This window comes from Etheostoma cragini, chromosome 4, assembly GCF_013103735.1.
Source record: "Etheostoma cragini isolate CJK2018 chromosome 4, CSU_Ecrag_1.0, whole genome shotgun sequence".
NCBI classification, from domain to species: domain Eukaryota; kingdom Metazoa; phylum Chordata; class Actinopteri; order Perciformes; family Percidae; genus Etheostoma; species Etheostoma cragini.
This window is the reverse complement of record NC_048410.1, coordinates 15,154,069-15,178,101: the sequence shown is the minus strand read 5'-3', so window position 1 is coordinate 15,178,101 and position 24,033 is coordinate 15,154,069. Positions and strand designations below refer to the sequence as shown.

At 38.5% G+C, this 24,033-nt stretch overlaps 1 protein-coding gene across 1 annotated transcript in view; it reads right to left on the bottom strand.

Moving 5' to 3' along the window:
- Positions 1–24,033, bottom strand: part of LOC117943519 (voltage-dependent calcium channel subunit alpha-2/delta-2-like) — a 41,753-nt gene extending 17,720 nt beyond the window's left edge. Inside the window, exons 1-12 of the mRNA XM_034869687.1 lie at positions 23,638–24,033; positions 12,330–12,411; positions 7,102–7,218; positions 6,397–6,456; positions 3,453–3,497; positions 3,113–3,248; positions 2,849–2,980; positions 2,649–2,706; positions 2,496–2,546; positions 595–694; positions 301–462; positions 71–181 (exon numbers count right to left, since the gene is read on the bottom strand). Of these exons, the coding sequence (XP_034725578.1) occupies positions 71–181; positions 301–462; positions 595–694; positions 2,496–2,546; positions 2,649–2,706; positions 2,849–2,980; positions 3,113–3,248; positions 3,453–3,497; positions 6,397–6,456; positions 7,102–7,218; positions 12,330–12,411; positions 23,638–23,753 (1,170 nt within the window). The 5' untranslated portion in view covers positions 23,754–24,033. The remainder of the gene's footprint in view (positions 1–70; positions 182–300; positions 463–594; positions 695–2,495; positions 2,547–2,648; positions 2,707–2,848; positions 2,981–3,112; positions 3,249–3,452; positions 3,498–6,396; positions 6,457–7,101; positions 7,219–12,329; positions 12,412–23,637) is intronic.

Below are 24,033 nucleotides of genomic sequence, written 5' to 3'. Positions count from 1 at the left end.
CCAAATTGCAAAAATGCTGGTTGTAACTGAAAGGTTGTCAGCTTTGAAGAGATGATCAGAACAAACAAACCGTTTTGTTGGGCCAGTTGTACTGCATGAAAACATCCTGAGCTCTGTCCTCTCCTCCATCAGTGAACAGCATGATTATTTTATTGCAGTTGGCCCGAGGAACATTTGTCTTCTGGGGGAATGTAAGAGAGTCAACAGTAGGGTTGGTCAATACAGTCAAATAATAATGAGTGAGTGGAGGCATTAGTGTTGACATAATCCCAAATTGATGTAAGTAAATGTGTGACTTACATTTAACAGCTGGTTGAAAGCAAAATGAAATCCAGACTTGTAGTCAGTAGTGCCTTTAGCCTGCATCTGCTGCACTGCGTCCTTGAAGATCTTTTTGTTACGCACGTTAGCCTGGACGAGATGTTTAAAGCAGGGAACCACGGCCTCTGCCTTTTCGTTAAACTGAAACATAGCAGCAGACAGTTTGGGCCTAATATGTAAAGAATGAAGTGAAGGAAACAAGTAAACAAAGCTAGAGGGATGGGAAATGATAGCGTATCAGTGATGAAGAGTCAGAGTGTAGCAGAAACTAACCCTGGCCACGTTGACATAGTCATCATCAGACAAAGTGTCCAGCATTTCCATCACTGACGCTTTGATGAGTTTCAGAGTGAGTCCACTGACACTGCCGCTCCTAAGGAAACACACTATTGTCATCCCAACCACATGCTCACATACATACACAGGGATAAAGACACACACAAGTAACAACATAACTGTCCAATGTCTGCAAAATGATGCAGCTTTTTTTTGAGTTTAGCAAAGTATTTGCTCACACTGAAGAAGCACAATTGATGATCCCAGCTGCGGTTGATATGAATAAAGTGCTTCTAAATATTAGCACAACAAAAAGATCAGTGGTAAAATTGAAATATATTCTCATGATTATGGTAAACAAAGAATTAATGTAAAATATATTTTTGTGAACTTTTAAAGTCCTTTGATATGGATGCTTAAATATATTCTTTTTTAAAAAAAACTGAAATGTATATTTTAATAAGTTCTTTATAATGACCTGCTTTTTTAATTTAATTTGTTAATTTGGTTATTGATCCCCAGAGGGGAAATTACAATTTACAGTGTACACACGTTGTTAGTAATCACACACAGGCTTGAAATACACACACATGCTCAAGACCTATACATGCACTAATGGAGAAATGTCAGAGTGAGTGGGCTGCCAGCTGGACCAGCGCCCTGAGCGGTTGGGGGGGGGGGGGAAACGGTGCCTTGCTCAAGAGCCCCTGGCAGTGCCCAGTAGGGGAAGTGGCATCTCTCCAGCCACCAATCCCCCTCCGGTTTCCCAACCCAACTCCCTACGGACTGAGCCACTGCATCCCTCAATTCCAACGCAGCTTCTCTGCCTCTAAATGTCCGACCAAAGTCTTCAGTAGTGCTAAGAACTTTACACATGCTTCCTTAAGATTTTCAATCAGCATTAAAAAAAACTTTTCAGAGGCTATCTGTATGTCTTTCCTTCTCCCGTGTCTTGCAGTTCACAGATGAACACACTACATTTTTCCTAAACACAATTTGTAGCAGCATTGCTAAAATTGCAAGCACAAAAAAAACGTACTACAACCCCAGTGACAATATGACGGCAGCCTGGTGGTTAGCACTTCTGCCTCACAGCAAGAAGGTTTTGGTTCTGTTCTCCCCTGTTTGCATGGGTTTCCTTTGGGTGCTCTGTTTTTTTCCCCACCATAAAGACATGCATGCTAGGCAAGACTTTACAATTTGTACCAAAACTAAACTGTAAAAACGACAACTTGTTGCTGTTTTATGGGGGGGTTATGTGCCTGACTTTTTCTTAGCTGGGAACAGTGACTTCCTGGAGACTCTGCAGGCTAGCTGATTCCGCCTGTTCCTAGCTTGTTTCCCAAAAATTAAATTGTTTGTTTTGCCATTTCTCCACTTATAGACTACAAAACAACATCTTGTACAAATCATGTAGATTTTGTCTAAATCTTCCCCAACCTGACCTTTAGGTTGTTACACATGATAAGCAATATGATCTGCACTCTCAGCTGCTTTTAGTGCAGAGTCAGTGCCAGGTGCACTGTTTTTCCACTACAATTCCACAGTCTGGCTTCTCTCTTTCTCTCTCTCTCTCTAATGTTGCTGGCCTATAGGACCAGAAGCACCAAGAAGCTGCTCACTTATGAAATAACACTTCAGATGGTCTCTTCACTTCAATTTTGAGTGAGAAAGAAGTGCAAGGAAGGCTGAGGAAAACTTTCCAGATGGATTTCAAAACCAGTTAATTATTGAAACTGCAAAGTAAGAGACAGTTTTTTTTATTTATTTGCAGGTACATAGCAATAGTAGAAGCAACACACGTGTACTTTTTGCTAGTAAACCTACAGTATGCTACATTCACATGTAAGCCAATTAATGAACCAGGGAAACTTTTTTAAACGTAATTAATTACTTACACATCAACAAGAATGACCATATCTTTGGGGGATGAGGCTCCTTGGATGTACCTGTGACAAAGAAAAAGAGAGAATGCACTACGTCAAGCCTGTAAATCTACTGCACCTGCGATAGTCTGGCATGAAAAGATGTTTTAGGCAGCACTACAGTACCAGGGTCTCCTTCTGACGTCATACAAGTCGATTTTATCTGGGGCTTTCCAAGGTGAAGCTGAAAAAATTAAAAGATGTTTCCCTCATACTGTTTATGTAAATATGAGTTAGTCCTTGTTTAATCCATTTAAAATGTCCCTACACCCTTCATATTTAACATCATCAGGTTAGGAAGCACAGGGATGGTTGTTAAAAGCTACCTGGGTAGTAGCGAGTGACACCCGTTGCACTCCCAAACGCCTGCCACAGCAGTGACGGATCCTCCTGACTGTTCTCCATGAACACTTTCTCCAGCGCCTGTGTCCAGTTCAACTCATTCAAAATGACTGGAGCTGATGGGGAAAAGAGTTAAAGTTCTTAGATATGTTCTTTAAAATGTGTAAAATAAATCAAATTTAATAACAAGCATATGACATATTTTCATGCTGCTGAGTAATACATAATTTAATCAGAACTTCGCTTGCCTCCTTTATAAATATCTGTAGGAATCTGAACAGCTGTGTAGGAATAGTTGACGTTGTTTTTGAAGTTTGGATCATAAACAAACTCCAGCTTGATGTGTGAAGGATTTTCCACCTCTCCTTCTCCATCCATGGAATACTATGAGAACATCAGAAAGCATGCATGTCACATTAACCTTCATTCACTTTTCACCAGCATTATAGTGATTACTGTGACTGCATTTTGCCAATTTTTTTAAGTCTATTTATTTAAACCAGACACATCTAATCATCGTGCTTCTGTGAAATGGCCTCAGTAAATACAAACAAAGCAGACAAATCTGTTCCTTTGTCCTATACTCACATAATCCAGCTCAGCCTTGGAGTCATAATAAGCCATGTCAAGCTCCTAGGAGAAAACAGACGCAGATATGAGGAGGCTGCAATGTTGGCAACCATGAAACAACATGAGGACTAGAAGTCATACGTACAGTACATTCATACAGGTCAAGTCAACCTCCAGACACATGGAAGCTACTTAAATAAGGTTGCAAATAAAGATTGTTTTGATGAATCAGCGGCACAAAACGGCATTGTTGTACTTTAATGTATCTGCCTTTCTCTCATGAATGTAATGCACATCTTCTTTTAGGACAAGCCAGGCTGTTTACAAAGAGTAAACAAAAACAAGTCATTTAAATAGTTGCAGTCAAATTCTATGATGGACTTAAGGAATGTAGAAGGTTTTGCTTACAAAAGTCCAGTTGCAAAATGCATTTTATTCTAATTCTAATTCTAAAAGGTGTGATGTGATAGTTCATTACAGCATAGTTACACATCAAATCAGTGAAATCTGTGACTTTATTCTTTAAAACAGAGACTATGAGCTCATAACCTATAAGTAACATACATTAGGCTTCTAATCACAATAAAGTAATGAAATTACGTGGATGACCATAGCAACACTCAAATAGGAGTTAAAACCATGCATTATCGTTTAAGGTCTAGTGCTGATTGACAGTTAATGCGTAAACCTCACATAAATGATGGGACTGACAAGGTCAATTTGAAGGAATTAAGGAATTGTTCCAACTGTAAAATGGCAACACTCATGATAAATGTCCATCAAAAGTTACTACAAAATAAGTTATATAATAATAGGTTCAAACTAAGTATTTAAAAATGTTTGGTTTACTATTCTATAAACCAAAACAACTCAAATCCTTGCATTTGTGAAGCTGTAACCACCAAATGTTTGCTATTGTTTCCTGCTCACTACTGTGACATTATGTGTGGACAGGCTGTAAGGCTTGGGTAGGACATTGCCATCTGTGAGTCTTAGTTTTTTGAAGAGACCGTACATACTTAATAACCATGCCATCTACTGATATGCTCATATTTTTGGACTGTTCTGATTACCAAATATTATCTCTGAAGAGTGCCTTAGCTTATATTACATTTCAACTAAATATACCAAGTCTTTCTCTGTCAGCTGTTTGTCTTCTTGCTGTTAGTAATATGAATCTCCCATCCTCAGAGGAGTACAGCGCTTAAAACATCTAGCCATTATCAGCCTGTGTTTTTATAAGACAGTCCAGAGAAGTGACATTGCTCATCGTCCATGTTAACTCCTCCTGATAGCTCAGCTTCTTTAGACCTTATCCTGTTAGCAGTGTTTTAATCCTTTATCACCTGTTGATAAAGAACAATTTGGGGGCAGGAATCTTTTGCAATCTCCGATTGCTTGAATCCAAATTACTCTTGATGTAATGAAAAGAAAGGGAGATGCTGACCCTTACTGCATTGCCAAACCACTGACTCCTGTCTTGTTCCCCACTGAGCTGCAAATAAAACATTACTGACGGTTGAGCTTACTATTCTTGATTATAATCATTGTATGACTTACAGAAAAGAGCAGAAAAAGGTTTGTGAGTATTTGCAGTTTTTTGTTTATTTATTTAAGCTAACTGAAATAGCTGGAAGCACTTTACAATCCTCTTTCTGTACAAAATAACAAAGTAAAAGTTTAATCTACTGACCAACATCACTGGTTAAATGTTTTTTTTGTAATACAACTAATGGTTTATTTATTCTGAGATAAGAATTGCAGGGAAATATTTATACTTATATTTCGTAGATCCTTTTTGGAATCAGCTTTTCTCTCATCATAAAAAACCTTTACTCTGGAATGTAACAGCTTAAAGTTAGATGAGAAGATCAATACAGCTCCAGCCATAAAAATGGTTAGCTAAGCGAAGCGTAAGGACTGAAAGCAGCTAAGCCGGCTCCGTCCAAAGGAAACAAAACAACAATGGTTTTATGGTGCGTTAAATGCAGGACTATTTCTTGGTCATGTGCAGTGACTTTTGTAATATGGTGTAATATGTTAAGTGAACTTTTAGGGGTGCTAGTAAACAACTGTTGTTACCTATGAACAGAGCCAGGCTAGCGGTTTCCAGTCCTGATGCTAAACTACACTAACCGGCTACTGTAGTTTCAAATTTTGCAGAAAGGCATGAGAATGCTATCCATCTTCTTCAGCTAGAAAAACATTTATAAAAGATTTTAGGTTGATATTCATACTGTACCTACTGGACACTGATCATATCAAGGAGATACTGAAAAAGGTGGGAAATCAATCTTAAAGCTGGTGGTGTACTTTGGAAAATGGTTGACTGTTGAAATTTCTCAACATTTTTAAGACATGAGCTAAAATTTGCAAAACCATGTGTCTTCTAAAATGACAGAAGGATTCAGCGCCTCAAAAAAGCATGTGAGAGGCTATGTGAGAGGATGGGGGTAACCGCATCTTATTTTGTTGGCCAAACGAAGCCGACCAAGTGGAAAAGTGGAATGTCAATGTGTTTAGGGCTCACTAGAACTCAGTCATCTGTTTCACCCAGCTGAGTGCTCAGGGATCTGCTCAGATGACTGGTGTAAATGTTCTGTTTTTTTTAAGTTGTCCCAACGCTCAGAGACATCAGACCCATCTGGTTTGAATTTATATAATTGGTTAAATTTGAGTGCGTAGCGTTTCCACTATGTGAGGAAATTAAGAAAATGAAAAAATTATGAAAATTATGAGGAAAAAAATCACAGAAAATATGGAATATGGAAGTTATTGGGTTTGCATATATGAGAAAAAGAATTATCAAGGGTTGTTGATAATACTGATCAAGTACAGCATTGTGCTGTGTATCAAAGGCTCTCAATAATGCCAACTAGAGTACATGTAATATAAATTGCCACTCAGATCCAAATTTACAAATGCATTATTTTAATGATAAATGTGTTATTTAAGAGTTTACCTTGATTCCATCGCGCCACTGATGCTCTCGCTGGAGCCGCTCTGCTTCACTGGCTAACCTCTACATGTTGAAAACAGAGAAAAACTCACATTAGAGGAGCAACAATAACAAATCTGATTTATCTAATCAAAGAAGAAGGAACACTGTGAAGCATGGTGCTGAGGGTAAGACAGAACTGGGTTTACTGTCTTCTTTAATAAGTTAACCCTACACTTTGTGCTACAGGAGAGCTCAGACAATATCAGGGATGCTGTCAATAAATTACTTTTCTATCAATGCTTTTTATTCTAAATTTGCAAACCCTAGAGCCAGTAGATGATTTGTTCAATTTTAACAGAGTCGTTCATCTGCAACTAGTGAACCGCCCCATGAACGACTCTTGGTTCTGTATTTATTAATAACATTAGCTACATAGGTTAAAGAATATTATAGATCCAAGACCAAATTGACATAAAGGAGGGAGAAAAAGTCACAAATACAAAGCTGTTTGCTACTTCAGCACCACGGACAGTGCCATGGTTTTATCACTACACAGAGTTACTGATGTTGCAGAGCCATAGATTCTATCTTGCACAAATCTCAGCCAAGGGGCATGGCATGATAAAAATAACTTGGAAATTAAATTAGCAGAAAAAAACCTTTACAGTTAAAAACAGATTCAATAGCAATAGTCAGTTGTCATATTTTTCAGAAACATGTGCTTACATCGAGTGCTTTGCGCTTCTTAGCCAGGAGTTTCTCTATATCTGAGGCCGCCTTCTCCACAATCTTCCGAGGTTGATTCTTCACCAGACTAAACCGTCGTCTTTCTTCATTGTATATCTGTACATTTTTAATGAAATTAAGTGAAAAGGGTAAGAGCAATAACAAAAACAGTCATTCTATTAAGTTTATTTTCTGCTGACCTAATGTCCTGCTATTGACTATATGCAACCTTTGATAAGATTTCCAAGCTGACTTAAAATCAATCTGTGTTAAAAACTAGTGCAGTTGATTGTTATGGCCCTTATCAGTGTGGTGTTATTTTAAAATAATAATAAAAGTCTCCATTTTGTAAAACTAAAGAAACACACTTAAAGAAACAGGGGGTGGGAAGTTTAAAGCTCAGTAGCTTATTAATAATAATAATAATAATAATTCTAATCTTATGTATTTGCACAATCAAATCCTTTTCTTATTCAAATTGTTTATTCAAATACTGGACACAGGGGACCAAACAAGTGTGTTCAATCCAAATCTAAATATGCTAAATATGGATCCTTTCATGTAATCTATTCAAACACACACAATGTCTGTTGTCTTTGAACATAGTTTTCACAAAAGAATCACATTGCTGGAATTATATATCAAAATTACACAGACACCATGCAGCATTTATTCTCTAAGTCATGAAAAAAATCTACTAATAATATTCTTTTACATACAAGAACAGGATGGTTAGTAACAGAACAATGAATGCAATTGCCCTTGAAAGCAGGGCATGGAGCATTCAAAAAAAAAAAAAAACTTATTTCAAAAAACAACCTATTTTGTGTGACTGCTACATGTTATTTAACTTGGTGTGAAAAAAATACAATCACTTAAAGCTGTTAACTGTGGCTTTCAACATTAAAAATTACAATGCAGAGACATAGTGTGAGTCCAACATGTTTTGTGTAGGATTTGTTTACAGGATAATTATAATGGTTTAAAGCACATTAAAAAAGCATGCAGAGCTAGACCGTTGATAGTGAGACACGGTTTTCTCAAGTAGCCTAACAATAATTTCCAGTGAAGTTGAAGATTGAGGTTTATTTTATTTCTCATCTCTCATCTCACCTCAAAGATGACAAATATTGCTGGGACGCTTATGGTCTATTTAAACCATAAAACTCAAAAAATCTATTTTAATGTAAGCAATGTAAATAACGGCTTACCCTCTTCATTACATTCTGACTTGGGAATAAAGTTTACAGATTCACCCAGATTCTGCTCTTTATGCTCTTCTCCAGAGGACCTGAAGTTAAATTAGACCACACATGGAAACACATAAAAGTATTTCTTTTGAAATGTGGCCTTTCAACATACTTGCAAAGTATTCCTTTTTTATTTTTTACACCAAGGTCACCCCTTTTTGGGTCATCAGCAGACATCTAGGAATGAAACTAAGTTGTGTTAGCAAATATCTTAGAATCTATTTTGTTTCAAACTAATTTCTACTTTGTTAGAGAAAGTTTGATGAAGAGAAAGTTCTGCAACTTTTGGCATAAAATATTGCCTGTTTGCACATGCTCAGAACACATCTATTAACTAACAGGAGCACAACGGGGAACTTTCATAGCTTTAGTTGGTAGTTGCCCACATTCACACCTTTATAAAAAAAAATAACACCTTTAATTACATGGTTTTCCTGCAATATCTAACTGCACACATGTTGTCTTTAGCTGTGTGCTATTACACAGAAATCATGGTGACTAGTAGTTCAAGAGGCTCATCATTATCATCAGATATGCAGGGGACAAGATACCTACAGTTTCTTGCTAAAAGCTTCACTGTCTGGTTTTAGACCATCAGACTCTCTACCTCATGAGAAAAGATGAAGACAAACAGGGATCTGAATGAATATATTTGGCAAACCTGCTGTATGTCAGCCCTCTCCTTATAAATGCACCTCACCAAATAAACTTCAAGACTTCCCTCATGCCAGATGCTTTATTGACACAAGACACACAGCTGAGAACATGCATTTATGTAATGAACTTGATGTTTCTGTAAACTGGTTGCTGTCTGGGAAGAACTAGGACCAGTGTAGAATATATTAAGAATCAAGACGTACTACTGACTAGCTAAAACCTTTAGCAAACCAGCAAGGTTGTTGGTTAGTCTGTCTCTTGATCCTACAAACTCCTGATTTTTTTATCTGGCCCAACCAGTAGGGGGACATGTGTATTACCATGTACTGCCATAGACTTTTTTTCAACTCTATGGTATTATCCAGGGAAATATCTCAACATCTACTGGATAGGTTGCCATGGAATTTGTTAAAGACATTCATGGTTACCATAGGGAAAAGCCTACTGACTTTTCCTCCAATGCCATCATGTGGCTGACGTTTGTAGTTTTGAGTGAAAAGTCTTGACAATTGGGTGGACTGCGATGTAATTTGTTACACATATCCACTTTCCCCCTAAGATAAATTGCAATTACTTGGTGATTCCCTGACTTTTCATGTAGTATCATCATTTATAACCTAACACATGCAAAACTAATGACATTCCCATCATCCTCAGCTATACTTTGTCTTAGACTAGTTATCACATAATAACTGGTTAAACTAAGATGGTCAACAGGGCAAACATTATACCAGCCTAGCATCCGCATGTTAGCATGCAGACACTAACAACACATTTCACCCAACCTCCAGATAATCATGTTAGCTTTCTTTAGAATAAAAAACTGCCAAATTGCAGCCAAGCAGTCTAAGTGGTTAAAAAAAAAAACTGATTTAGAGCAGAGCTTTGTTAGAAAGGTCATCAATCTGAAAATGAAAAATCTGGTATTTTTATTGGTTAAGGAATTGAAAATGACATTTCATTTAAATTACAAGCATTTCCTCGACAAGAGAAGATTGAACTAAGCTTTCCGGGCAAAGAGGAACAATTTCGTTAACAGATCCAGATTGTTTCTGGAGCATGGAGGGATTAATGAGGACTCAATGAACAAGTGAGTCTCACATCAAGGCATTACTGCAGGCTGCAGGCGGACCATCTGCTCTGCTGTGACACAAACAGATAGGACACGTGCCACTGCTCTCTGCTGAGGGAACGCCCCCACACATCTTCACCGAGCAGTCTCTCTTGCCCCCTATAGATGATCTTTGGTCCTGTTTTTTGGCATTTGCTTTCTTAGGGACAACCCCTTATTCCCAGCCACCTGTTAGAGCAGGGATGTAAAATAACCTTGATAACCTATTGGACATGATGGGTAAATGGTGGATATTATAATGAATTTAAATTTGCAATGGATTTCCAACAGGGCCTGAAGGTAACCTTTTTGAAGACCAGCCACTGTGGCAGGTTGATTTAAAAATCCTTTACCAGCCAGTTTTTTTGCCTCATAAAAAGGTGAAAAACAGGAATCCCATGAACGTTCCAAAACTGCTTTTATAGACATCAGTGACTTTACCGCAGCGGTCTCCTTTGGAAACGCAGTCTTTCATAGTTTCCAACTTATCGTGTGTAGGTGGCTTTTTGATGACTTGTGGTCCATAATGGCATCTAATTTTAAGTTTTTAGTCTTGATTACAAAAGGATTTGACTTTGCTTTCTCTGAGCCATATACGCGCACGGCAGTTTCTGCAGTACATTTGTTCTGCACTGCTGTCATTAATCAGCCCTTCACGAAAGCTAAAATCCAACGAAATGACGAACTTCGTTGTATGTAAAAGAACAATAATTGACTTAAAGAATCACTCAATTCTCATCTACAACCTGCCAAAGTGGCAGGTAGATTGATAATGTTACCCACCAATTGCTAAATTCACCTGCATTTGGCAGGTGGTTGGGTGTTAATTTCCGGCCGTGATTTCCAACGTGACAATGTTTACATGCACGCAAGAAACCAAATCACTGTGAAAAATCAGGAAAACAGCAAATTGGACATTTACATGAAGTGCAATAGTCGGTGCATTAGATAAGTATAAGTCTGGATCAACAGAAGTACATTTCCAAGATAAAGTCTGACATCTGGCACGCTGAATGTTACCTTCTCCTCTCTGTGCATTGTTCTCAAAATCCCTTCTACTAGCAAGCTACATGTTGAAAGTGGCAATTTTTTAAGAAAATTTGGATTGTGCAAAAAGGCAGGCCTACTTAATGCTTTAGTGCGTAACTTTTTTGTAATGATGAACTTCCATTTCATTCAAGCCGTTATCCAACGACTTGCTGCAAAGCTTATTATGATTATGAGCTCCACAAAACTCTCTATATTTCTCAGCGTGGTTATGTTTCAAAATTGGTGTATATTGGAAACTTTTGCTTGCAGAAAGATGAGTAAAGATAATAACCTTTTTTTGAAGATTCATCATGTTTTTTAATCCTGTGTTCTCCTAGTCTACTAGCAACTGCATGGAGGAGGGGTGGGGGTGAAATGCCATCACTAAAGGCTTGTGTCATGTGGATGCGCTGACAGAATTGTTGTCATTACTTCAAATTTCTCATGGGGGGGACAAGACTACGCACTACAGCTTTAAACGATTAATTGATTATCAAAATAGTTTCTGATTTATTTTCTGTGGATCGACTTATCTAATAATCAACACGTTGTTTCAGCTCAAATTTATTTTCTACACAACAATTCTTAAACCATTTAGAGTGTGTGAGTTTGATGAAAGATATCGGTGCATTTAAACAAAGTAATACAACCATTAATATAAGTGTGAATTGTTCCACTAGTAAAAGATAACAGACATTACATGCTTATGGAAGACTTACATTAGTATGCATGAATGTAGGTGTTTTTAAGCTCATGACTTCATGAAAAATTACACTAGATATTCTAAATTCAACCAGTGTAGGCGTATGTTCAGGTAGCTCTTTGGATTTGTATGAATTGTGCAATGTGGGAAAGATTGCACGCAATGCACAAAATTTAACTACGACCTTATGAATGAAATGAAAACTGATGACTTTAAAAGCTATCAGAGTTTTATGAAAAAGAAAAACATTGTGTTTTTGGCTGCTTATATCTCTGCAGGGAGTCAGGAAAAAAGAAACAAAGGGTTTTTTGAAAGGCAGACTGTAATTTTTATTGATTTATTCACCTGCAGTATTTAGCTATAGCTCCTAAACTTAGTAGATTTAAAACCACATTGCCCACTTGGTACATTTCTTGTGTTCATGCAGCACTATGATGAGATGGACCGGTGTACTATAAAAAGAAGGCTACACACTCACCCCTTTCAACTGCTGAGCTCCAGTGATGTGCTGAAAGACTCTGTCAATCTCCTGTTCAATACGCTTGGCCCAGTGCGTTATCCTGTGGACAAACAACACAGGCTGACTGTCACACAACACAAACTAATTAAACAGATAGAGAGAGAGAGAGTGTGTGTGTGTCTACGTGTGTGTGTGTATGTCTCACAGAGGTAAGCAGCATGAATATGAGCAGAAGTTTTTTGGTACAAAGAATAACAGATTTGATTATGTTTATTTTAATTAAAAGTGAAGTTAATTTTCAGTGTTGGCCTTACAAAAATTGCAATTCTGCTTTAACTTTCCCTACAGTCTATTAGCAGTAATGCCATTACTACCATGTGTGTGTGTGTGTGTGTGTGTGTGTGTGTGTGTGTGTATCTCACAGAGTTAAGCAGTGATGTTGTGACAAAAAAAGCCATTACCTGTGCATGGATTAAAACACAAATTATAAAAACGTGCATCATTTAACAAAAACTAAAACACATTAATATCTCTACTAAATATTGTTTCAAGATGCACAAATTGAATAAAAAGGTGCCTTCACACTACATCCAACACCATTAATAAGGGCATGCAAGTTCCATGCCTGAGAATGTTATACCTTGGGAAAGCAACTCTTTTCTACTCTTATATCTTTTCAAGAAAACAAAAAAATAATGATTACACAGATTAACTAAACAACAGCAGAATAAGAGTAAAATCTCAGACTGTGGTCGAGATTAAGCCTTGAAATTTTGGCAATGCTAACTAATCAATTTGTTGACTCATCATAATTCTGTGAAAGGATATTTCAGGAGCAAAGAAAAATACAATTTGCTACATCATTATTACATAAAGCACATAAACAGCTTTTAAAACCTGCTGCAACCACATAGAACACTTGAGGCAACTGGAATTACCTACAAAGTCCCTAAAATAGAGCAACAAATGAGGCAGGATAAACAAAATATGTGCTGAAAGTGTTAGGTAACAGATAACGGAGGCAAATTCAATGAAGGAGAGGTTGATGTGTGGCTCTAGAGCTGAGTAATCTAACAGGCTCTGGCACTACAAATTACAGTTGAAAATGTTTAACATAAATATGTAGTACATCGATATTCATGAAGAGCAGCGACTGTCTCTCTTATTGGACAACCTTGGAAAACATCAAGTCTGTTGCAAGGAATCTTGGCTTGAGGTATATTTTACATGCTTATATCTCATCACGCCTGGATTATTGCAACATCATTTTTACTGGTTTGAACCGCTGCCCAGTATTTTTTTGAATAGATTTTACTGATCACTTTTAAGGCTCTTTGTGGCCTTGCACTAGGAGTGTGTAAAAATATGTATTCATATTCACTTTCAAGCTCTACCGATTTAAAATTGAAATACATGAATTGATTCCAAAACTGCATTCACTGATTCATGTTTTTATTTTTTCATTTTTTGTGAAGTACTTTGTGAAATGGAATATGAAAATAACGATGAAAACGATTATCTTTATTATTGTCAGAAACCTTAGGAATATGGCTTGGAGCTGAGTTGATCTTTAGACAATGAACTGCAGTAAAATGTAGGTTCTGTTGGAATTTGAGTCTTTGAGTCCATCTTATGATGTGGCTTAAATCCTCCCACAAGTTCATTAGATTTTATGTCAAGTGTTTGTCATTTATATTTTGTTGCGGTGACATGGAGCCATTTAGCCAGAACCAGATTCTATACAATTCTGTCTTGTGATTAGTTACCTTATTGGGCTTTAAAAGTCTATTTAAAATCTATTTTCTCTAAAAATATATATTCAAAATGCTTAAAACTTGTTATAACTACAATAGGTTTTCAACACTCACTAACATATCCTTTTAAATATATGTAGCGAACATGTTGGCAAACAGTTGCTTATTTACGCATCCAATAGTTCTGAGTCGTGTTTCACGTTCTTTTAACCCGGGTTTTGGTCTCTGCCGGGTCTTGGTCTCTGAGGTAAATATGTGGCTTTTTTTCTCTCGAAACAGCTGCCTCCTGCCCCTGAAAAAAAACACTAGCCGAGCAAAAAAACAGTAAAGATGTGATCCAAACAGCTAAATAATGATTAAAGCTGACTAGAAAGCACCAGAAAGCCAAGCTGCAGCTTCAGGTGATAATTCACTGTAGGTTCATGCAACCCCTGTTATTTGATACGTTGTTATTATAAAACTATAATTTATAGCAGCTTTATCATATCTTTGTACTACTTTTTAACCCTAGTACCCAGAACTACACATTTCGTACAAATTCGTCCATTGACTTTTAAAGGTAACATGTAGAAGGTTCAGAGTTCAAAGTTAGCCCCTTCTCCCCGGCTTAGAGAGAAAGAGAGCAGCGGTGGTCGAGCGAGCTAGAGACTGAATGAAGAGAGTAAGCTCAGAACAAGCTGTGAATAAGAGGAATACAATTTTATTTTCAGATTTTTTTAATGGCAGATACCTTCTAAGGCACAAATAAACACACCTCGGCGGAAAGGTGTGGCATTACCGGATTTTGTGTAAATGCAAACCTTTATCCCGTCTGTTTCCGTGTGTGTCGGTTAAACTTGTGCATCGGTGTGAGACACTAAGAGGCGTGACAAAGTGGCCGTAGCTGGGGATGAGAACGGGCTGCACAACCTGAACGCTGTTATTGGCTTGGGGTTACACACCCACGTGGGGCCCCTGTAGATAAAGACACCACCACACACTTTTAGAAGGTCAGTGATGATTGAGAAGAATTATTGTTGTATTAATCTTTACACTGTTTTCTTAGTAAAACACTGCATACTATACCTTTAATTGAGCGGGGGTTTTAAATATGCACATGCCCATGCGTGTGCATGGATTTTGTGCTCAGTAGAGAGGTCAATTCAAGGTCGTCATTTTTTGTTGGTATATTTATTATGACAATAAAACAAATTATTAAATTCTGTTGTTTTCATTTTTTGTTTTTTAACGGAAAGCAAAAGGTCTTCACCCAGCTATACTGCAGACTCCTTACTAGATATTAATCCTATCCTTTTATCCTTGATTTTGTCTTAACAGTATTACAGCGTTTTCTAACATGTGCTTTATTTTTTTAATTCTCCACACTGGGCTTGTAAATCTGCGTAGTTGTGTTGCAACAGTGATATCAACAACAACCACTGCACCTGTCGATGGAGGACTGCCAGCACCAACACAGATTCTTTTAGTGAACTAATGTTAAAAAAGAAAGCTTTACTGGCTGATAAAAGCCAGGCTATTCAACAGCAGTATCACAGCCCTCGACAGTATCAGCATTCCTACCAATACCTCTGTTAAATGTCAACTCCAACACAGAAATCACACCCAGCATTAACTGCACACCAGAACCACCAATGACAAGCACATGTGGTTCTAGCCACTAATTCCCTCCCAGCCCATGAAAAGTAAATTAATAGGGGTTCTTTTGCAAAAGTAGGATGAGGAGAAGGAAAAAGAAGAAGCATTTGAAGAGAATGTGTATTTTGCTTTGGGATTCTTTTACCTAGACCTGCAAGGCAACATGCCCAGAAAACTAAATTAGCCTTGTTTAATGTGTACAGACTTGGTATCTCCTTTAGAAACCCAATCTCTTTCCTCCATGACCAATTTCATTATGTTTAAGAGGACAGAGTGAAACATTAAACAAAAAGGTGGCCTAAAACAAACATAAGATGAATCTTCAGAAGGTAACAGCATCATTACATTGTCAGGTAGACATTTGTAGAGGAAGTTTTTCTTCTTGTTTTGATGAGACAGCACATATGATTTTCCAAGAGAGCCATACTGCTATTGATCAACAAGCTTACGGAATTTACTTAACTCTGCTGGTGACCAGTGCCTGAGGCAAGGGCTCTAAATGATCACTGGTTAAACACAAGCTGAGGTCAGACGGCAATGGAACAAAGCAAACAACAGACGGCTGTATTGTATTGAGGAAGTGAGTAGAAATCAACATGCGCATCACTTGCTTTTTCTCCTTTGTGGTGCAAGGAATTAATTCCCCCAAAGATCTCGCACACTTGTCACCTGCATCGTTTTGGTCACAAGGAACTTTCCTCAAGACATGAATGCAGAGGTGTATTATATTAAGGCTCACACAATTTGGTCCAGTGTTTCTCTGCACTTTGGAAATCTCCCTCCAGAGCCACAGAGACATTAAATAACTGTTTTCATGCAGGCTGAGATGTACTGCTCACAAATAGTGCCAATTTTAAGTAAATGTTTTAGCTGTAAGGTGGTAGTACAGCAGCTGTTTTCCGCCATCTTTAGGCAGAGTGCAGTGCTCATTAATGCCGGAGGCAATTCACATTTTCACCACTGATTCAAACATTTGTGTAGAATACTTGTTTGATAAATAGGCTAGCGCACTAATTAATAACTAACAGTATCCAACAACCAAGTCAAACAACCGGTCACTGCCTTTATGAACCCATATGTTAAAGTAATTCTTACAGCTGGGTTATGCACATACACATTTGTGCAGGGCTGGGGGGACATGTTGCCATGCCAACGTTGCAACAAAGGTTTCCTAAATTCCATGAATATAAATTTGATGTCAGCTTAGAGTTTTGTGTGGATTTGGACTTGTATACCTTTTATTCCACTTTGTTTGAACAGCAAAGTGAAGAGGCCACATTCACCTGTCCGGAGTTGGCTGGTGAATGTGATGGGCGTAGAGATACACCAGGACCCTTTCTGTGGATCTATTGATTGCGTTGAAATACTTTTTGGTGTCATTGGAATATGGCAAAATACGGATCCTTTTTTGTAACGTTTTATGGTGTGATTGCGATTTGTTTCTGCGTTTGAAGAGGCATCTCAACAGACTGTAGGTCAAACCCTGATTGTTCACTGTCAGGCTACATTTTAAGGGAATTTAAGTGTCGGAGCATTCCACCCACCGTCTGTCTATTGTAAGACAGCCATGCAGCGATTTGATTTCAATGGGCGAATTGTTACAATGTAATTTAAAATCTTCTTTTAAAAATAAACACTTTTGTTTTGTTCACATGTGATTGTGCTGTGTTACTCAAGTGGTAGAACAGGTCTCAGTTGCTACAGTGACGCTTTTTGTTTTTTTTGCCCCATGGCTCGGATGTCAAACTCCGCTTATGGTTAGGCAGTTTGTTAATGGCGTTGTTGGGCAAAACTTCCATAATAATCATTCAGCATATTGTAATTCAAGTGGTTTGAGAGGAAACTATACTTTTTCATCTCCTTCTTGGCTCATTTTTCAGGCTTTTGAAAATCCAGCCCATGACGGGAGACTTGGCCAATTACAGGTCATTTCAGAGTTGTTCTAGAGAGTTGAGACGCACGTTAGCCTTTAGCCTAACATTGCCTCATTTGCCATGCTTAGCTTTCCTTTCACACCACCTCAGGTGTCTTCTCGTTTGGATGGCAGCAGTAGGTGCTACCGGGGGCTTCGGCCTCTGGTCCTGGTTTTAGGCTGCTGTCATCCAAACAAGAAGACACCAGAGGCAATGTGTAGTTTAGCCTTCTGCTATAGTCGTAGACAGAGAGAGAGCTGCAGGAGAAAGAGATCTAACTCTACTTTAAATTTACTTTACATGTTTTGTATTCTGCCTCCCTCAGCTAAATATATCATTTGACTGAGTGTCTTCCACTCTAATGCGCCTTAAACTTCACTCTAACAGCCACACAACCAGAGTCGGTGGAGCACTGCATGGGGAAAAAACGGCCAGTACACAATGTCAGCAACACAACGTAAAAGCATGCAGTGGTGGAATGGGGGGATGGCTTCTGGGGCATAGTAAAACAAAAATAGGTTTCAAGATTATAAATCCTGTTGATGCCGAATTCCTACCCTACCTATGTTATGCAACTTAAAAGTGGTAACATCAATTTTGCCTCTATTTATGTGTTCTCGTTTTAGAATGATGAAGACAGATCTAGATATTTATGATTATTTTTTACCTTGGAAACTATCATGTTTTTTACTAAACTATCTACAGGTTTTCAAATAGTAGATGTATATAGTGCATATTGCTGCACTGTGAGCATGGTTGGATGCCCCCTGGACCTCTCCAAGTCCTGGATGTTTACAACATCTGGTGCTGCTCCTGATAGTACGTGCTCTTTATGTGTTCTTCCTTGTGTTCTCAGTCATAAACAGCATATTACACAAAACTGCAATTTCAAAGCAGCACATACACAATCCTACACAATAAGAACAAAAGCAACATAATGGAGTGTAAGAAGAACAGTGTCTTTCATAGTCAGTGCATCAATGCCATGTTGAGCCACATGCTATTAGCCACAGGAAACAGAATTGCTTAAGCAAAAAATACTTTAAAGACTCCGTGTGTGCCCAGAATTTGCCACCCTATTCTAGAGAGACCAGGAGGACCATTGAATAACGGCAGTCTCAATATCTTAATAAAGATTCCTATTCCTGCATGTTCCTCCTGCTTTACTTCACTTGTTCAACCTTCACTCAACTGGATTCATTCCCGACATGCAATCCTGCTGTTCAGCCTGGCCAAATGGATTACGGAAGATTTTGTGGAGAGGGAAACATTTAGTTGAGCGCAAAATTAGTTTGAACCAGAAAATAGATCTCAATATCCAGAAAATGGCCCTGGATCCTGTAAGCGCTCGAGAGTCTATGTATTATTAGTCAGAAAGCCCACAGCAGAGTTCACAAGAAAACATTGCAGATTCAAGTCTTGTTGGGGTTGCTTCTAGTGCCACAAATCTCGGCTCAACTGTCCAAATCCACAGAAAAACAATCTTCACAATGAGGCACTTATATTTGACTATTATTTGTTTACCAGCTTTCTGATTGTTTTATGGGCTGAACATAAGATAACCTTTATACCTGATGGTGAATAGACATCCCTTGGAATGCATGCTTGAGTTTCAGGTAGTCATGTGCCAAGTTAAAGGAGTGGTGTGAAAAACTAAAATTACAGTATTCAATTTTATTTTATTATTTTATTTGTTGCATGTCACACTGTATGAGATGGTTTTGAGGCATGTCAAATTAATGTCCGGTGACTCGTTACACTGATTTAATTTGTTTTAAATAATATGCAAGTAGAGTAGCTGATCATCAACTCACATCATCTATTTGCACTGGTCATGTTTTAAAAAGGCAGGAAAAGTAAGTTTTACTTTACATAGAGCGCTTACATTGTTGCATTGGCCAGCCTATTCTACATCATTTTATGGCATATTTTAATTGCTGAGTTTGTAGATGTGGTTTATAGCAGCAAGTCACTTCATTAAGAATTTAGTCCTACATTTCTGACATTATCAGCAATTTTGGTTGCCAATTTTTTATTTTTTTTATAAAAGACCAGAGTCATGAAACGTATTGAATCCCAAATTAGTTTAAATACCCTTGCAAAGTGTTGTAAAAATCCTATTCCGTGAATAAATCAGGTGGGCTACATGACTGTAACCCACAGAACTGCAGCTTTCATCTTGTGAGTCAGTGCAGCTGAAGTCCAATCCTAAGTTTCTTACTATGTGCTCCATTTCCTCTACTCTCAAGCCCTGTAGGATGTCAGACAACTCTATCGCAGTGCTGCGAAGATGCGGCTGAACAGCAGAGCACACTTGTGTCTCTACTCTGTTACCTGCTTTAGTCACACACCCCTGGGATATGAAAGAGAGAAGCGCTATATGATGTGACCCATATTCACTTATGGCAGAGAGAGCGAGAGGTTGAGATGTTAAGAGTGTGGGGCAGCAGAGCATTAGTTGGAGAATAAGAAGCAGAGAATGGATACATTTACAGCTTTATGTACAAAAAGTTTGGATTTTTCCTAATTTTTTAATTAAGGCAATAACATCAATTTCCAAAAGATTATTTTTTTTTATTTCTCTTTTTAGTCAACTTGAGTAGGGGGACGGAGGTTAGAACGCCAACACAGGGACAGAGGACGGGGACAGGCCTCTGGCCTAAATGAGTGAAGCCGGCGGCAAACACGTGGACCATAAAGGATGTATACAAATCTGACCCCAACCTGAATGCACACCCTCACAGGCATGTTAGAGAAAATCTGACAGAGAGTTGGTTACAAAAATACTAAAACATGATGGCAGTTCTCCTCCATGTATTTTGTAAGCATATTCAGCTACATAGTTCTGAGAGGTTACATGTATAACCCTTTCTGGCCATAGTGGGATTGGTAGCACCGTGAGCGGCACCGAGAGCCGGAGCCTCTGCCACCGTTGCAGGAGCCGCAGATGAAGGCTTCCAGTGACATTCAGCAAGGTGTTTTGGCGGGGGGGGGGGGGGGGGGGGGGACCGATCCGAAAACATAACGGAACGTTGTAGAAATGTGTTGGAGTAGAAATTATAGATAATTCCTGCAAAATGTGACGAAGTTAAAGTAAAAAATAGGCACTATTGATCCTACTTACAGGTTATCACTGTAAACCAATACTATGGTTAGGGACCAAATATCTGCAAGTATAATGACATTCCCATCAGCATCAGCTGTACTAGTTTAGTGGTAGTTAGCAAACTCCTGCATGCTAACACACTAAACTAGCATGGTAAACATTATACGTAGTAAACGTCTGCATGTTAGCATTTATTCAAAAGGACAGCTGTAGACTCCCAGCGTTGTTATCAAATTATTGGCAACAAAAAGACATTTTGACTTCCTCATCACATATGTAAAGTCATTTCATTTATTAACATACAGCTAAAGTGTGATTAACATTTTTATAGTTATATTTATGCAACTCAAAGCATTTAGCTAGGGGAAGGGAAAGACCATGATTGGGTTAGTCTGGCTCACCAGATGTGCCTTGCTGGGATAAAGCCTGACATCCACTGCATCTTTCACGTGCTGGATGTCCCTCCCCTTCCACCATCTCCGCTATCTATTTTGAAAGGGCCCTGGTTGTGATTGGTTTAAAGAAACAAACAAGCCAGAACATTTTTTTCCCCTGTCCACAAATAGGTAAGCGGTGTAGCCAGACTATACTCCAGCGCTGACAAAGCACTGTGGAGAAAAATCAGGTAATGAGAGACTTCATTTGGGTTAAATGTTTAAAAAGTCAATACTCGTTTAAACTTAAAAGACTTTTCGAATATTCAACCAAAAAAAAGTAATGCTCAAATAATTAGTAGAGCAATTGGTTAGTCCATCATTGGGGAACTAAATGTTCAAAAAGTTCAAGCAAAAGTGGAAATAAAATGCTTCTCCTTTTTGTTTTTGGATCATTATAAATTGATTAAATTTGGGCCTTGGTCTGTTGACCCCACAAAACAAGCCATTTGAAAGAGTTCCCATTGGGCTTTTCTTTTTTTGTGCTGTTTTCTACTTTTTTTACTAAGCTTTGCATAGCCAGACCTCAACAGGACTGTCAGCGTTGTCTGTGGAGGTCTGGCTACACCACATATATATTCTGGGAAAGGGCTCTGGCTCTGGCAAAGATAGTGAGAGGGTTGGAAGCTAATCTATTGGTTCTCAAACGTTGTCTTTAACACCTTCATTACACACTAAAAGAAAGCAAACATTATCTTGATATAACATTGTCTAGAACATTAACTAATTGTGGAAAACTCCAAACTCCGGTGTCATAGTCCTGCTCTGTGTCTGAATGTCGCACACCCTAAATAAAAAAAATAAAAAAGACTGCTTGTGAATCTAATCACGGCAGCAATTACATTTTATTCCACAACTTATTTGAAGAGCAATTAAGTAGTATATAAACATATTCTGTAGGAGACAGGATTGCTATCTATCTATCTATCTATCTATCTATCTATCTATCTATCTATCTATCTATCTATACGCGGAGACAGAATGCAACAGACAGAGTCAAGACTAAAGGGGCGGGAGGGAAAAGGGCGAAGCGAGAGATGGCAAAGGGAATAAATCCTCACTGCTGCAGTATTCATTCTTAATTGGAAAGAGATGCTGTTCTACAGCGTAGAGATTCTGCTTCATTTAGCTTACATGAAGAGACCCAGGGCAGAGGGCTATGTAGCACTCAGCAAAAAAATCTACGGAAAGCAGGAGGAGGAGGTGGAGAAAACAACGGCTAATACCCTACTTGAAATAATCTAATTCATCATAAAACACTCACAGTCACAGACCTCCCTCATTCATAGACCCCTTTCCTAATTGGTAAATACACCTCAAATCTCCAGTTGTGATTGGCCAGAAATCCCTCACTGTGAGCCCTGAAGATGAGTGGACCATCTGGCCTGTTCCTCCCTCCAGAGCAGCCTGATTGCAAAGCCTGGAGGTGGGCCCAGATAACTGTAGTCTCAAGTTAAGTGCTTGCTGTACTTAACAGCAACGAGTTAAAGGTTAATAATTAAGAACTAAGCATGGGATTAACTAAAATAGAGAGAAACTGCTCAAATTTAAATCCACTCTCAGCTGAAATTCCCAGCAAGACCACACCTTTCTTCTTCTATGCAACATGGTAGGCCTACTGCTACTGAACATGCTGTACTACTAGAGGCTATTACTGTACTGGTGATTTTCTCAGGGGGTTGCAAGAGAAGCGAGTGTTTCACAAAATAAAAAAACTTGAAAGCCCGCATGGAAAATTCTAGTTCTGGCGCACAAGAACAGCCAGGGGAAAGCTGGGGGGGAGGCCTTTTCAGTTTCATAACAACTGCACACTTCATGTTGCCTGTCAAATACATGAGCATCTGACTGCTTTAACTACTAAAAGCAATTACCAGCATCACCTATAACTTCACTGGCATAACAAGTGTCACAGGGAAAAAGATCTCTATATCCTTGCCATTCTTTTTGTTAAAGAAAAAACGAGTAATGAGATTCATTTGGCATTAGATTAACAATAACATTACATTAACATTAATCTGATTTGAGGCAATATGTAAATATACCTATAGCGTTGAGAGTTCTTGCAATTTAGGCATAACTTACCATTACTAATGGAGGACATTATTGTTGAAAAAGTACACATTTATCTGATAAAAAAGGCCAACTTGATTTTAAAAAATAACAAAAAATTAGAGGTCCTCTGCTTAACTGAGACACTGATGTGATTGTTCACATATAAATACATACCTGTAAATGATCTGAATAGCTTTCCCATACATATTAGCTTTTTATGTATGCCCAGTCAGACAGTGAACTACACCTTACACAACAATGAGCTTTAACGTTTACATGCATGTAATCGCCAACACTGTCAAATTATATAACAGCATAAAATAAAACAGGATGACTGAAGTATCGCATAACACCAGAGCTGAGTGGACAAGCCCAAAGTTGTCTCCCATCAAAAGCCCCGGTGTGTTTTCAATCAGGGTAAGCGTCACTTACGTGTATTGCTGGGGGAATGTGAGACCCGCTGCTCCAGGCCACGATGCGTTGGAAATCAAGATAATCTGGATAGATACCAAGCAGACGATGCTGCAAGACCCTTTGCCTATCGCCATTTTCCATTAACAATACTCGGCACGGGGTTTCTGTGCTTGGATGAAGCGCTCCGGGGCATATAGCTAGCTAGCGAGTGTGAAGTGTGAGTCCGACTCAGTTTCCCAACGAGTTCATATCGGTTTCTGTTGTCAAGTGGTCGCGGAGGAGGCAGGCATTGGCCGCGGAGGCATCGTGGACGGTGGGAGATGCACTAATGCAGCTGCCAAGACACTGCAGAGTCTCTCCTCCTGCTCCTACATATACACCACCACCAACACACAGGCCGGCGCGTCCACGACA